General features: G+C 46.0%; 1 protein-coding gene across 3 annotated transcripts in view; it reads left to right on the top strand.

Moving 5' to 3' along the window:
* The window catches only part of LOC119973426 (tyrosine-protein phosphatase non-receptor type 14-like), a 332770-nt gene extending 319988 nt beyond the window's left edge, over positions 1-12782 (top strand). For all 3 annotated transcript variants that reach the window (XM_038811552.1, XM_038811532.1, XM_038811542.1), the window contains exons 17-19: positions 4235-4469; positions 8658-8821; positions 11315-12782. In XM_038811552.1, the coding sequence (XP_038667480.1) occupies positions 4235-4469; positions 8658-8821; positions 11315-11443 (528 nt within the window). In that variant the 3' untranslated portion in view covers positions 11444-12782. The remainder of the gene's footprint in view (positions 1-4234; positions 4470-8657; positions 8822-11314) is intronic.
* Positions 12783-14011: the final 1229 nt, after the last annotated feature.

The raw sequence follows: 14011 nt of genomic DNA, 5'->3' as shown, positions 1-14011 counted from the left end.
AATATGGGCAGGCACTGAAAAAGGAACAAGAACCTCGGAAGCACTGTCATTTTGACGGACTGCACCCTCCCCGCCAACGACAATGGCAGCATGTCCCACCTCCTGAACTCCTCCTCCATCTGATCTACCAGTCTGGTAAAGTTATGCTTGTGGAGAGTCCCCCAGTCCCTGGCCACTTGCACCCCCAGGTACCTAAAGCTCTCCCCTGCCCTCCTAAGCGGGAGCCTACCAATTCCTTCCTCCTGGTCTCCAGGGTGCACCACAAACACCTCGCTCTTGCCTAAGTTTAATTTATAACCTGAGAAGGTCCCAAACTCGGCTAGTAACTCCATCACTCCCGGCATCCCTCCCACCGGGTCCGCCACATACAGTAACAGGTCGTCGGCATACAACGACACCCTATGTTCCTCTCCACCTCGCACCAAGCCTCTCCACCTCTCTGAATCTCTCAATGCCATCGCCAGCGGCTCGATTGCCAGTGCAAACAACAAGGGGGACAAGGGGCAACCCTGCCTGGTCCCTCGGTAAAGCCGGAAGTACTCCGACCTCCTCCTATTCGTGGCCACGCACGCCATCGGGGCCTCATATAGCAGCCTTACCCATCTAATGAACCCTTCACCAAATCCAAACCTCTCCAACACCTCCCATAGGTACCCCCACTCCACTCTATCGAAGGCCTTCTCCGCATCCAGTGCCACCACTATCTCTGCCTCCCCCTCAATCGCCGGCATCATAATGACATTCAGCAATCTCCGCACATTCGTGTTCAGCTGCCTTCCCTTCACAAAACCTGTCTGGTCCTCATGCACAACCCCTGGCACACAGTCCTCTATCCTGGTGGCCAGGATTTTTGCCAGCACCTTAGCATCCACGTTGAGGAGAGATATGGGCCTGTATGAACCACACTGCTGGGGGTCCTTGTCCGTCTTTAAAATTAACGAGATCAGTGCCCGTGACATCGTCGGGGGCAAAGTCCCCCCTTCCCACGCTTCGTTGAGTGTCCGCACCAGCAAGGGGCCCACTAGGTCCACGAACTTTTAATAAAATTCCACCGGGAACCCATCCGGCCCCGGTGCCTTCCCTGACTGCATCTGCCCGATCCCCTTAACTAGCTCCTCCAGCTCAATCGGCGCACCCAGCCCCTCCACCTTCTCCTCCTGCACCTTCGGGAAAGAAAGCCCGTCGAGGAACCTCTTCATTCCCCCCCTCTCCCCCGTTGGCTCCGACCGGTACAGTTCCCCGTAAAAGTCCTTGAAGACCTCATTCACCTCTACCCCCTTCCACACCACATCCCCACTCTTGTCTCTCACTCCAGCAATCTCCTTAGCCGCATCCCGCTTACGGAGCTGATGAGCCAGCATCCTACTCGCCTTTTCACCATGTTCGTACACTGCCCCTTGTGCCTTCCTCCACTGTGCCTCCGCCTTTCTAGTGGTCAGCAAATCAAATTTAGCCTGCAGGCTGTGCCTCTCCCCCAACAGTCCCTCCTCTGGTGCCTCTGCATACCTCCTGTCCACCTCCAGCATCTTTCCACCAGTCTATCCCTCTCACTCCTCTCGCTCCTCTCCCTGTGTGCCCGGATGGATATCAGCTCCCCACGAATTACTGCCTTCAGGGCTTCCCAGACCATCCCCACCTGAACCTCCCCCGTATCATTCACCTCAAGGTACCCCTCAATACTTGCCCGGACCCTCCTACACACCTCCTCCTCCGCCAACAACCCCACATCCAACCGCCACAACGGACGTTGGTCTCGCACCTCTCCCATCTCCAACTCTATCCAATGCGGAGCGTGGTCGGAGATTGCAATGGCCGAATACTCGGCCTCCTCCACTCTCGGAATCAGTCCCCTACTCACCACGAAGAAATCTATCCGAGAGTAGACCCTATGTACGTGGGAGAAGAAAGAGTACTCGCGTGCCCTCGGCCTTACAAACCTCCATGGAGCCACCCCACCCATCTGGTCCATAAACCCTCTCAGTACCTTGGCCGCCGCCGGCCTCCTACCCGTCCTAGAGCTGGACCGATCCAGTGAAGGATCCAACACCGTATTAAAGTCCCCCCCTATGATCAGACCTCCCGCCTCCAGATCCGGGATCCATCCCGACATACGCCTCATAAAGCCCGCATCGTCCCAATTTGGGGCATACACGCTAGCCAGTACCACTTTCTCTCCTTGTAGCCTGCCCCTAACCATCACATACCTACCCCCCTTATCCGCCACCACTTCCGATGCCTCAAACAACACATTTTTCCCCACCAGAATCGCCACTCCCCGGTTCCTCACATCCAACCCCGAGTGGAAAACCTGCCCCACCCATCCCTTCCTCAGGCGGACCTGGTCCGCCACCCTCAGGTGGGTCTCCTGAAGCATTGCCACATCCGCCTTTAGCCCCTTCAGGTGAGCCAGTACCCTCGACCGCTTCACCGGCCCATTCAACCCTCTCACATTCCAGGTGACCAACCGGATCAGAGGGCGTCCCGCCCCCCCTCCCCCGTCGGCTAGCCATAGCCCGTTGACTGCCCGCCCCAGGCCAGCACCCCCTGCTCGACCCCGTCCCCATAGCGACAACCCCTCACCTCTGTCCCCCCAGCCCCCACCAGCTCCTTCTTGACCCTACCAGCAGCAACCCGGTATTCCCCTTTCCCCCCCTCCCTTCCCCCCAGGCTAGGAACCCTCCCAGCCGCGAACCGTCCTCCATTGTACTTCCGTGGGTCAGCTAACTTCTGCTGACCCCGGAAACTCCCGCCAATAGCCCGACCCCTCCCGAAGTGGGATCATCCCCCAATCTATCCCCCCTCCTGGCACCACTCCAGCGCGGGGAAGAACCAGTTAAGGCCCCGCCTCCCCCGTCACCATCTCCACCCCCCAGCCCCGCAGCACGGGAAACCAGAGGAAAGCCCGCGCTTTTGCACTGCCCCACCACACCCTTCTGACGCAGCTCCCAAATATCAGCCCCACTCCATACCCCCACTCCGGCATAGAATACAACATATCCCCCCGACCCTCCCCTCAAGATACACAGCCCAGACAATGTCCCACAGCACAAAAACAAAAACATAGCAGAACAACCCCTCCGTAAATAACCATATCGAAATTGCAAAAGTACTAAAACAAGAAGAAAACAACAGAAGAAAAAGAGAACACAGCAACAGCAGAATCCAGCACTAATATCTTACAGCCGACCTCGCAACCCCCAACCCCTAGCTCAAGTTCAGTTTCTCCGTCCGCACGAAGGCCCACGCCTCCTCCGGGGAATCGAAATAATAATGCCGGTCCGAATAAGTTACCCACAGGCGCGCGGGCGGCAACATCGCAGTCCCAATTCTAACCGCTGCGCCACATGCCGCCCTGATTCAATGACATAGTGCAATATTCTGAAACCTGATCCACTCATTGCGTAACTGTAGTTTTAAGCCAGGACCTGTATAGTACCCTTTATCATAGAGTGCTGCTTTTGGCCATGACATTTTGTAGAGAAGACTCGGGGGAAAATTATGAAGATTGTAACAACAATGGACTGATTAAAATGTAAGTAAATGATCTCTTCCTGTTAAAATCTCCATTAATCCGCACCACGTTAAATTCTCCTCAAATGCACATGGCCAATAACAACACCATACAAGTTCTGGAAAAGCAGGAAACAGATGGTAAAATGATGTATTTTGGTGTGTTAATCACACATCTCAATGCTGAAGCTGTTCTTCTGTTGTTTTTTTATTTTATTTGTAAGATTCATCATACAGGCCACCTATATTGCCACATTGTTTTGCTTCTAGTTATCATTCAGCATGTCTCATGAGCTCATTCCTCCAGTGAATAATATGATAACACTGCTGTGACATATAAAAAGTAAAACCATCATAGGAAACCAAATTTTTGAAGGCTGATATGTATAATTTTCCTGTAATCGTTTAGTAAGAGGAAAGGTGTCATGCAAACCAGGTAGTTGAAATAAATGAATGTATAAAGAATTCTGATTTGCTGAATGAAAGACATAACTGATAAAACTTGTGAAGAAATGTGAGTATGAACAATACATTGAAAGGATTTCCTACCACTTTATGCTCGCACCTTCAAATTATTCCTCCATAATTCAACAAATTAATATTTACATTAATTTATTCTTCCTACATGGCTATTGATTTGTGACATATGTGAGAACCACGCTTGAAGTAAATTATCATCAATTATACCTTTCTAATATTCATGAATTTATTCTTTATCATGTAGGAGGGAGGAAAACCAAAGACCCATCGATACTGGCCCAAACTGGGCTCGAAGCACAGTTCAGCAACTTATGGAAAGTTTAAGGTGACAACCAAATTCCGCACAGATTCTGGTTGCTATGCAACTACGGGTTTAAAGGTCAAGCATCTTTTGTCTGGACAGGAGAGAACCGTGTGGCACTTGCAATACACAGACTGGCCAGACCATGGCTGTCCAGAAGATGTTCAGGGTTTTTTATGTAAGTACCATGGTACCCATCATAATATTTTGCACAATATGCCAAACAGAATGAAAGATAGATTTTATCATTACAATCAATTATTTGTTTTAAATAAAAGCCTTGAATCAAGGCTAGCGTGATGCATTCCTATATTAAACACCATCATTTCCATTAAAGCAGCAGTGTTAAACTGTGGTCGAGAACACATGCAGATGGTAATCTGCTCCATGAAGCTGACACAATGCCCTTTGACTTACTTTTATATTGCTTATTGCTGGTTAGCCACTTACGTTTTATATGGCATGACCTTTGGAACAGGGTGGTATTAGAGTTATCTTGTTGGTGGATAAAGTCAAAATCAGAATTCTGAGACCACTGAGCTAAAGTATACAAGATGCATGTTAATGAATAGGAACATGGTTCTAAACTGTATATGTAGCCCTTCAGGCTCTATAGTAAGCACCTCTGTGGTCACAAAGACAAAAAAAGACTTGCAACACCCATGCTTTAAAATTCAAGATGCAGCCAGGTTATACTGGGTTACAATCTCTTGCTGTACAGGGATAGGTAGATCCTTCTGATTTTGTGTACCTCTTGTTAAGTGCCCTGTTTCAGATCATGGTTTTTAGATGGTGATTCGAAAACCTGCGAAGTCAAAGGCCTCGCTTATTTCAACTGCATCCATGGTGCGTAGCAGCTTTGCTTAGTGCCGGCTCGAATTGGTGTCACTCTGGAGTCAGGACTCCACAAAGCTCCAGAGTAAATCAGCTGATACTCCATCGCTGAGGATTCTCACTCGGCTTCATTCCAGTGTGTTGCGTGTACTGCCACAATGACTTTTCAAAGAATATGCTTAAAATGATAGATCACCAGTTGTTTTTAAAATGGCAATTCCTTTTATATGGGAATTACATAATTGAAAAGCTGCATTAAAAGGCCATGCAGTGAGAAAAGATGGTTTTGTGCAATCCTGTGCCAAGAATGTGAAACAGGTGGTTTTAATTGTGAGTGGCATTACTGCTTGTCTAATTGTACAGTGCATTTAAACCAGCAGTAGAAATAGATACATGTTATTAGGTACATTTTGATGCTTCATTTGTGGGTTTCTAAGTCTATTTTCAGAACATAGTACAAGGGAGTATTTACAAACTAAACGGCAATGTCTTAGGATAACTGGAAGTGGCCAATAAATACTGCCCTCGCCTGTGTCACCCACTTGCTAAGGAAAAGTAATGAACGCAACCCGAAGCTAAAGTATTCTGTTGATTACTCTTCCCTTCCTTATAATCATCTTGTTTGACTGCTGAATTTATTTTTCTACTCCACAAGTTTCATGTGCATCATCCTATTAGCTTCACCTTCCCTGCAGACATATTGGACTGGATTTTTGTCGCGGAATGTTCCTGACTCCATAAACACATCTCTATTAAGGAGGCCCTGGCCTCCAATTTTCATTCCAGGAAGGTGGATATAATCAGGCTCTCTGCCTGTAGAGGCTGGCCCAAGGTGGCAACAGATGTGGGGGGTTAGCAAGACTGGCAGGCTTAGAGGACCAGCTCTGTTTACTGGGACTTGGGCCCAATTGTAATCATGAGTGTTATGCCTCCATACCACCCTCAGACGCTTGTCAATAACACCCACCCATCCTCCATGCCCCCTCATAGGGCAGCACGGTAGCATTGTGGATAGCACAATCGCTTCACAGTTCCAGGGTCCCAGGTTCGATTCCGACTTGGGTCACTGTCTGTGCGGAGTCTGCACATCCTCCCCGTGTGTGCGTGGGTTTCCTCCGGGTGCTCCGGTTTCCTCCCACAGTCCAAAGATGTGCGGGTTAGGTGGATTGGCCATGATAAATTGCCCTTAGTGTCCAAAATTGCCCTTAGTGTTGGGTGGGGTTACTGATATGGGGATAGGGTGGAGGTGTTGACCTTGGGTAGGGGGTAGGGTGCTCTTTCCAAGAGCCGGTGCAGACTTGATGGGCCGAATGGCCTCCTTCTGCACTGTAAATTCTATGTTCTATATCTCCCATGCCTCAGTATCTCCCATGTTGCTTCAGTACCCCCCCATGCATCCTTCACATCCACTCCCAGAATCCACTATGTACAGAACCATTGAGCCTTTGGCAAGTCTTTGAAATGCTCATGAAACTGACACAACAAGCAAAAAGGATTTGAAAAGCTGCTCTGAAAAGAAAACTACTGGGCTTACATCTTCAAAAAATTGTTAATCAACCGCAGCCATACATAGGATCAATAGCAAAAATCTTTTATTCACCTCACCACAATGCCGTGCATTGGTGACCACATCTGTGGCACCTCTCTGTTATATAGACGGGAATATGAGCCTTGGAGTTCAGTCCTTGGGGGGCGAGGCATCCAACTGTTTTGTTTAACACAAATAACAAAGTAAACAAAATGAAATGAACTGAGGGGGGGGGGGCTTCCAAAGGGTTAAAAGTTGTGTGTCAATCAGTGGTACACTTATGCATTGCAATATTGATTGAATTGGCACAATTGACTTATCAAGGAAGGGTCAGGGAGCTGATTAGGCAGGGAGCTGATTAGGCAATCAGCTCCCCTTATGGCAGGTGAGCTACACATGATGCGTGAGAAGGCTACAAATTAGTATGTCAACTTCAACCTTAGAGGTCATCCTCATTCCCCCAGCTCTCATTGATTGTGGATTAAATGGGCCTTCCAACTTGAACAGCCAGCCACGCAGGCACTAATCCATGACAGCTTGGCCTCCATAGCCAGTGGACTTGAACTTCCATACAGCTGCTGCCCTCTGGCTTCACCTGAGTGTGGGGGTTCATTCTCACTGCATTCGTCTTCAGACCTCAAGAGGCTGGAAAACACCTCTTTTCAGAGTCAACAACTCTGCCCATTCTGCCTGGTCTCTCATGGGACCACACCCAAGAACCTCACGGTCACTCCTACGGCTGACCCTGTGGATTAACTTCCTCCTGTCTACTTTACAGCTGCTAATCTGGAGGGGCAATCCCGCGGTGGTGATATCGCCGCAATCCGAGCAAGGAGGATACGGGAAGTGCTGCCTGCAAACCAGCTGCTGTGCCCCTTTACACCTAGAGGCTCACAGGCATGAAGGGCTGCTAAGGCCTGCGAGTGACCCCACCCCCAAAAATTCAGATAGTCAACACCCACAGTTGAACTTACCTGGATCTCCGGCATCCTCTTCACTGCCTCCTCTGCGACTGCCACTCTAAATGGTAATGGCGGCCTGAACTCTCCCCTCCAATATCTCCTTCAGAGGTGAGGTCGCCAGGTTCTCATTTTCATGTAGCTGTTGCAAATTGTCCCGCTGGTGACTGATGAATATTCAGTGAGGTAGGGTGAATTCCCAATGTGAATGCTCGTTAATGATATTAGAATGTATTAAAGTGAGGTTCCTGGCCTTCCGTGGCGTTTGTCTCTTTACACCATCGGTGAGGGGCCTGGAAAATCAGAAAATGCAATCTCGCCAACGGGAATGACGGCTAACGGGGACAAAGTTGCCCCCTCTGTGGGATGCATTTCTTTGCAAGCAGAACTTCAGCTAAGCAAGCCCACTGCTGTTTTACAATTGTATCTTTCTAGCTGTTAACCCCCTAAGTTAACATGGCCCTGACCTTTTAAGTGTAATCATCTTCAAGCTCCTTCAGTTGCATTTTTCCCATTTTCTACAATTAACTTTAATCATCCCAGGGCTCAAAATTACCTCTATAATATTAATATGAACCATGAAGTATTTATAACAATAGAATTAAAAAATATATATCCGAACCAGGGTAGAAGTGCTACTTTTTAAAAGTGTTTCCTTTTTCATGACAGTTAGGGTGAAAATAACTGTTGGATTACAACTATCGGAGCTCATCCTTACTTTACTGAATTCTATTACTACGGACAAGAGCTTTCTGCCAGTAATAGACACTAATCCTTTGCCTTCACAAGCTCCTTTCAGTTACTGGAAAGATAGCTCTTTAAAGGAGTTGGGGGGGGGGGGGGGGGTTGGTTCAGGGATGGGGTTCGTAGAGGAAAAAAAGCTAATGAAATCATATTTGGCGTTTTGGAATCTAAATCGAGACCAGCTTGTTCATCCTGCTAGGATGATACTTTTAGCCGTGCTGACTGTGAGCAAGAAAGCTGCTGCAACCTCCAGCACCCAGTTTGTTTTATTATCACCCATATTTTCTGTTGAATTCCTCAGCTTATCTAGAAGAAATTCAGTCAGTTCGTCGACACACCAACAGCATGCTGGACTCCACCAAGAGCTGCAACCCACCGATAGTTGTGCATTGTAGTGCAGGAGCTGGAAGAACAGGAGTGGTGATTCTAACAGAAGTCATGGTCGGTTGCTTGGAGCATAACGAGGTGAGTGCAACATAACCTGGTTTTTTTTATGGACTTTTAATCCATGGTATGTTAGCTGGAAGTTCAGTTTGTCAAATGAAAACTGAAATGAAATGAAAATGAAAATCGCTTATTGTCACGAGTAGGCTTCAATGAAGTTACTGTGAAAAGCCCCTAGTCGCCACATTCTGGCGCCTGTCCGGGGAGGCTGGTACGGGAATCGAACCGTGCTGCTGGCCTGTTTGGTCTGCTTTAAAAGCCAGCGATTTAGCCTGGTGAGCTAAACCAGCCCCTGACTGCAAAGGTCTTCACCAAATTTAAAACGGCCGTCCCCAATTATCTTCCCAATGAGCATTATGTCATTAGCTTCTATTCGCAATTAAACAGCCGCCAAACTGAAATAGCCTGAAGATGGGAGGAGCGAAGAATGTCACACAATCTTGTTTCTTGCTGGCCTTGGCACTTTGTGCTGTTTTATTAGTTATTTTGTTTGCCCACATTCCTGAGCGCTGATGTTCTTTTCTGATGAACACAAGTATTCATTGAATTTTAAAGTTAGTATTTCAATGAGTGCTCCTTCTGAAGGTCAATTACGGACAGGCAGTAAATACTGGCCTCGCTGGTGTTGCTCATGCCCCATGAACGAATAAGAAAATCTCTCCACTTTCAACATATCTTGCATATCAGTTACTCTGTTTCCTGTGCTACCAAAGCATTGTCACGATGGTGTGGCATTAATGTTAAAATAATTACCTAATATTGAAATAATAGTTTCAGCCCCATTTGTTATCGAAGCTATTGGGCCATTTATGGGCAATTTGGATTAAGGACTAGCAACAGACTTGTTTGGATGAAGCTAATTGTTTATTCTGGTGTTTATCATTCCAGTACAGCTTTCTCAGCTTCTGAACCAACTAACCAGTAACTTAGAAAATCAGGGGCAGATTACTGAAATTGGAGACATTCAGATCTTTAAATAACTTTGTAATCTGCCTTTTAAATCCATAGTTCCTACAAAGGATCATCGCACCACAAGTTAGACAGTTTTCAGTCTGTAGCTTTATCATAGGAGTATCGTCTTAGGAGCAGGAGTAGGCCATTTAGCCCTTCAAACATGCTCTGCCATTCAATAACCGGTCTGGTTGTGGCCTCAACTGCACTTTACTATCTGCATCCCTCCTGACGCCCTTCTCCATCAAAACTCTGTCTAACTGTCAATGATCCAGCCTCCACTGCACTCTGAGAAAGAGTATTCCAGAAATTGTCAATGTTGTCAGATGCTTGTGAGGATGGAGCTAAAGCCAAACACCCAGCATAAAATAACAAATGCATATTTAGTGAAGCCAACTGGAGAAGGTGGATGAAGATGGTCATTAGTTGCTGTGTTTAAACAGGTGGCATGACTCTCCACTAGAAAAAGGTAAACTTTTTCAAAAGTGGCTGTTGAGTCACTGTGAATGCGCCTGAGAACATTTCTATGCGGCTTTAATTTCTCTGGCTTCATGATGTAAGCAGGCAGTAAAGATGTGGTGCTGAGTACTTTCCCCCTCCTTTCCTTCTCCCTGCATGGCACGGTAGCACAGTGGTTAGCACTGTTGCTTCACAACGTCAGAGACCCGGGTTCAGTTCCCAGCTTGGGTCGCTATTTGTGCGGAGTCTGCACGGTCTCCCCATGTCTGCGTGGGTTTCCTCCGGGTGTTCCAGTTTCCTCCCACAAAGCCCCAAATGATGTGCTTGTTAGGTGAATTGGACATTCTGAATTCTCCCTCAGTGTACCTGAACAGGCGTCTAGGGGATTTTCACAGTAATTTAATTACAGTGTAATGTAAGCCTACTTCTGACACTAATAAAGATTATTTATCAATGGCTGAAAGCAAGGTTTTAATTCCTCTGAAGCCCTGTTGTAGCGGGTGCTTTGAAGATTAGCGAAAACTGCTCAGGCCTTTGAGGTCAGGCTATGAGCCTGGTCTGCCCTCCACAGCCTTCCTGGAGTACAGTATTGCTTTCTATTATATCAATCAGATTGGCTGCAGATTTTGAGGTGCATGCAGACTGGTAATATTCATGGCTCATACCATCCTATTGAATTGAGAACACCTGAATCGTCTGAGTCACTTGATAGGAACATTTGAAAATAAGTCTTAAAAGTGACCTTATTCACCACGGTGTCCCCAGAATTTATTTTAAATAATTAAACATTTGATTTGAAATATTTGACACCTGATTGAAGCCATTATTTCTGAACATCAGTGCTAAATATCCAATGTCAGAGTTCGGCCTTGAAATCAGCGAGGGGAGCTCCAATCAGGAAAGAGAGAATCAAATTGCTTTTCAACTTAGGAGTAGTTACATAATATGGATTAATGGGACTTCTTGGAAAAAACCATCAATATTGTAGAGTATTACACCAAAGTATTTTAGTTTTTTTAGATTTTGTTTTCACACACTAGATTGTATGAAAAGTCCATTGTATCATTTGTGTATTGACGTATCTTCACTGTTGTTCTGTTTCAGAAGCTGGAAGTGCCGGTTATGCTGGGATTTCTCCGACAACAGCGGATGTTAATGGTCCAGACAATAGCCCAATACAAGTTTGTCTACCAGGTCCTCATTCAGTTCCTGAAGAACTCTCGGTTGATTTAGATGTGAATTCGTAAACTTGGTATTTGAACCACCTTTTTAGCAGTGGAAATTGAGCTAGCTTTTTCTCAAGAGTGTAGCTCAGTACAGCGAGCAATTTGTCAAGTGATGCTTTGATTTTTGGAACTATGCCCTTTACACTGCTGTGAGTCTTGTTGGCTTTAAAGGCTGCTGTTGAATCCTTCCATAGAATTCTGAAGGACTGTGCATAGTGGCAAGAAAGAGAACATTCTGCACGCACATTTAGCATGAGTGAATGGTGGGTGTTCTTTTGCACTTGCTGTGCTTTTGATGGCACAGTAATGTGCCAGAATTATGTTCACCAGCTAAACAAAATGAAGCACTGTCCAATCTTGCAGATTTGTAAAGAAGACTAACAGCCATGAGCTAAAAGTATGTTGGAAATGCAGCTCTATTGCGTCTTGAGAACAACATTTTTTATCATTGCCTTCGTTCTCATCATCATTGACCAAAAGATATCAGGGGGACTGATCCATTTGATAGCAATTTGCAGGTGATCCAATGAGTTCATAAACACCTAATAATGATTAGAATGTTTTTGTATAACTGAAGAAGTCTGGCCTGGATGGTCATATCAGCAAAGATGAGCTAATTATTACACTGTTAAAAATAGACAATGATAACGCACTTGATGGTCTGCATACATTATTTTTATATTAAATAATTAAACTAACGACAACAGATATCTTAATCTTTTTGACCATCTGTTCTCCTTGAGACTTTGTGCTTCTCAGCATGATTTCAGACCTCTTGGATACAGTCATATGCCACTAGTTATAATTTGTATAAGTACAGGACAATTTTATATCCAGAATGATTCACATCCGACTTTGTTGTGAACAAATAGAAGCTGTATGGATATTCTTGAGTATTCTAGCGGTTTCACGGGTGATTAATGACAGAATTAGAATAGAGATATATTTTCCCATAAACAGCAGGACACTGAGTACAACACTCGAGGACACTGCTTGCGACATCTGACACTGGCTCCCTCAGCACAGAATTAACATTGTTTGAAGTGAAATGTCACTTCAATGTTTTTAAGGATGCCAGAATCTTCTGTATCACAATATGTTGGGAATGCTTAGACAGTTAGACATTCAGGAGCTCGGGGGAGATTTATGAGAATGGGATGTAGCGGAGGAAGAGAAGTGTTTGTGTATTGAGAGGTAATCAGGTGAGAAATATCTGGCTCATACTATTTAGAACATAGAACATTATAGCGCAGTACAGGCCCTTCGGCCCTCGATGTTGCGCCGTCCTGTGAAACCCCTCTAAAGTCCATCTACACTATTCCATTATCATCCATATGCCTGTCCAATGACCATTTGAATGCGTTTAGTGTTGGCAAGTCCACTACTGTTGCAGGCAGGGCATTCCACACCCTTACTATTCTGAGTAAAGAACCTACCTCTGACATCTGTCCGATATCTATCTCCCCTCAATTTAAAGCTATGTCCACTCGTACTGGACATCACCATCTGAGGAAAAAGGCTCTCAATGTCCACCCTATCTAATCCTCTGATCATTTTGTATGCCTCAATTAAGTCACCTCTTAACCTTCTTCTCTCTAACGAAAACAGGCTCAAGTCCTTCAGCCTTTCCTCATATGACCTTCCCTCCATACCAGGCAACATCCTTGTAAATCTCCTCTGTACCCTTTCCAATGCTTCCACATCTTCCTATAATGCGGCGACCAGAACTGCACACAATACTCCAAATGCAGCCGCACCAGAGTTTTGTACAACTGCAACATGACCTCATGGCTCCGAAACTCAATTCCTCTACCAATAAAAGCTAACACACCGTACGCCTTCTTAACAACCCTCTCAACCTGGGTGGCAACTTTCAGGGATCTATGGACATGGACACCGAGATCTCTCTGCTCGCCCACACTACCAAGAATCTTACCATTAGCCCAGCACTCTGTCTTCCTGTTATTCCTTCGAAAATGAATCACCTCACACTTTTCTGCATTAAACTCCATTTGCCACCTGTCAGCCCAGCTCTGTAGCTTATCCACTACATCCTTCTGCACTGTCCACAACCCCACCGACTTTAGTGTCATCTGCAAATTTACTCGCCCATCCTTCTACGCCCTCCTCCAGGTCAGTTATAAAAACGACAAACAGCAGCGGCCCCAGGACAGATCCTTGTGGTACACCACTAGTAACTGGACACCAGTCTGAACATTTCCCATCAACCACCACCCTTTGTCTTCTATCAGCTAGCCAATTTCTGATCCAAACTGTTAAATCACCCTGACTCCCATGCCTCTGTATTTTCTGCAATAGCCTACCGTGGGGAACCTTATCAAACGCTTTACTGAAATCCATATACATCACATCAACTGCTTTACCCTCATCCACCTGTTTGGTCACCTTCTCGAAGAACTCAATGAGGTTTGTGAGGCACGACCTACCCTTCACAAAACCATGTTGACTATCTCTAATCAAATTATTCCTTTCCAGATGATTATACATCCTATCTCTTATAAACCTTTCCAAGACTTTTCCCACAACAGAAGTAAGGCTCACTGGTCTATAGTTA

The sequence above is a fragment of the Scyliorhinus canicula genome, chromosome 1 (assembly GCF_902713615.1).
Source record: "Scyliorhinus canicula chromosome 1, sScyCan1.1, whole genome shotgun sequence".
Classification (NCBI taxonomy): Eukaryota; Metazoa; Chordata; class Chondrichthyes; order Carcharhiniformes; family Scyliorhinidae; genus Scyliorhinus; species Scyliorhinus canicula.
The sequence above is the reverse complement of the archived record's forward strand: the minus strand, read 5'-3'. Positions and strand labels throughout refer to the sequence as shown.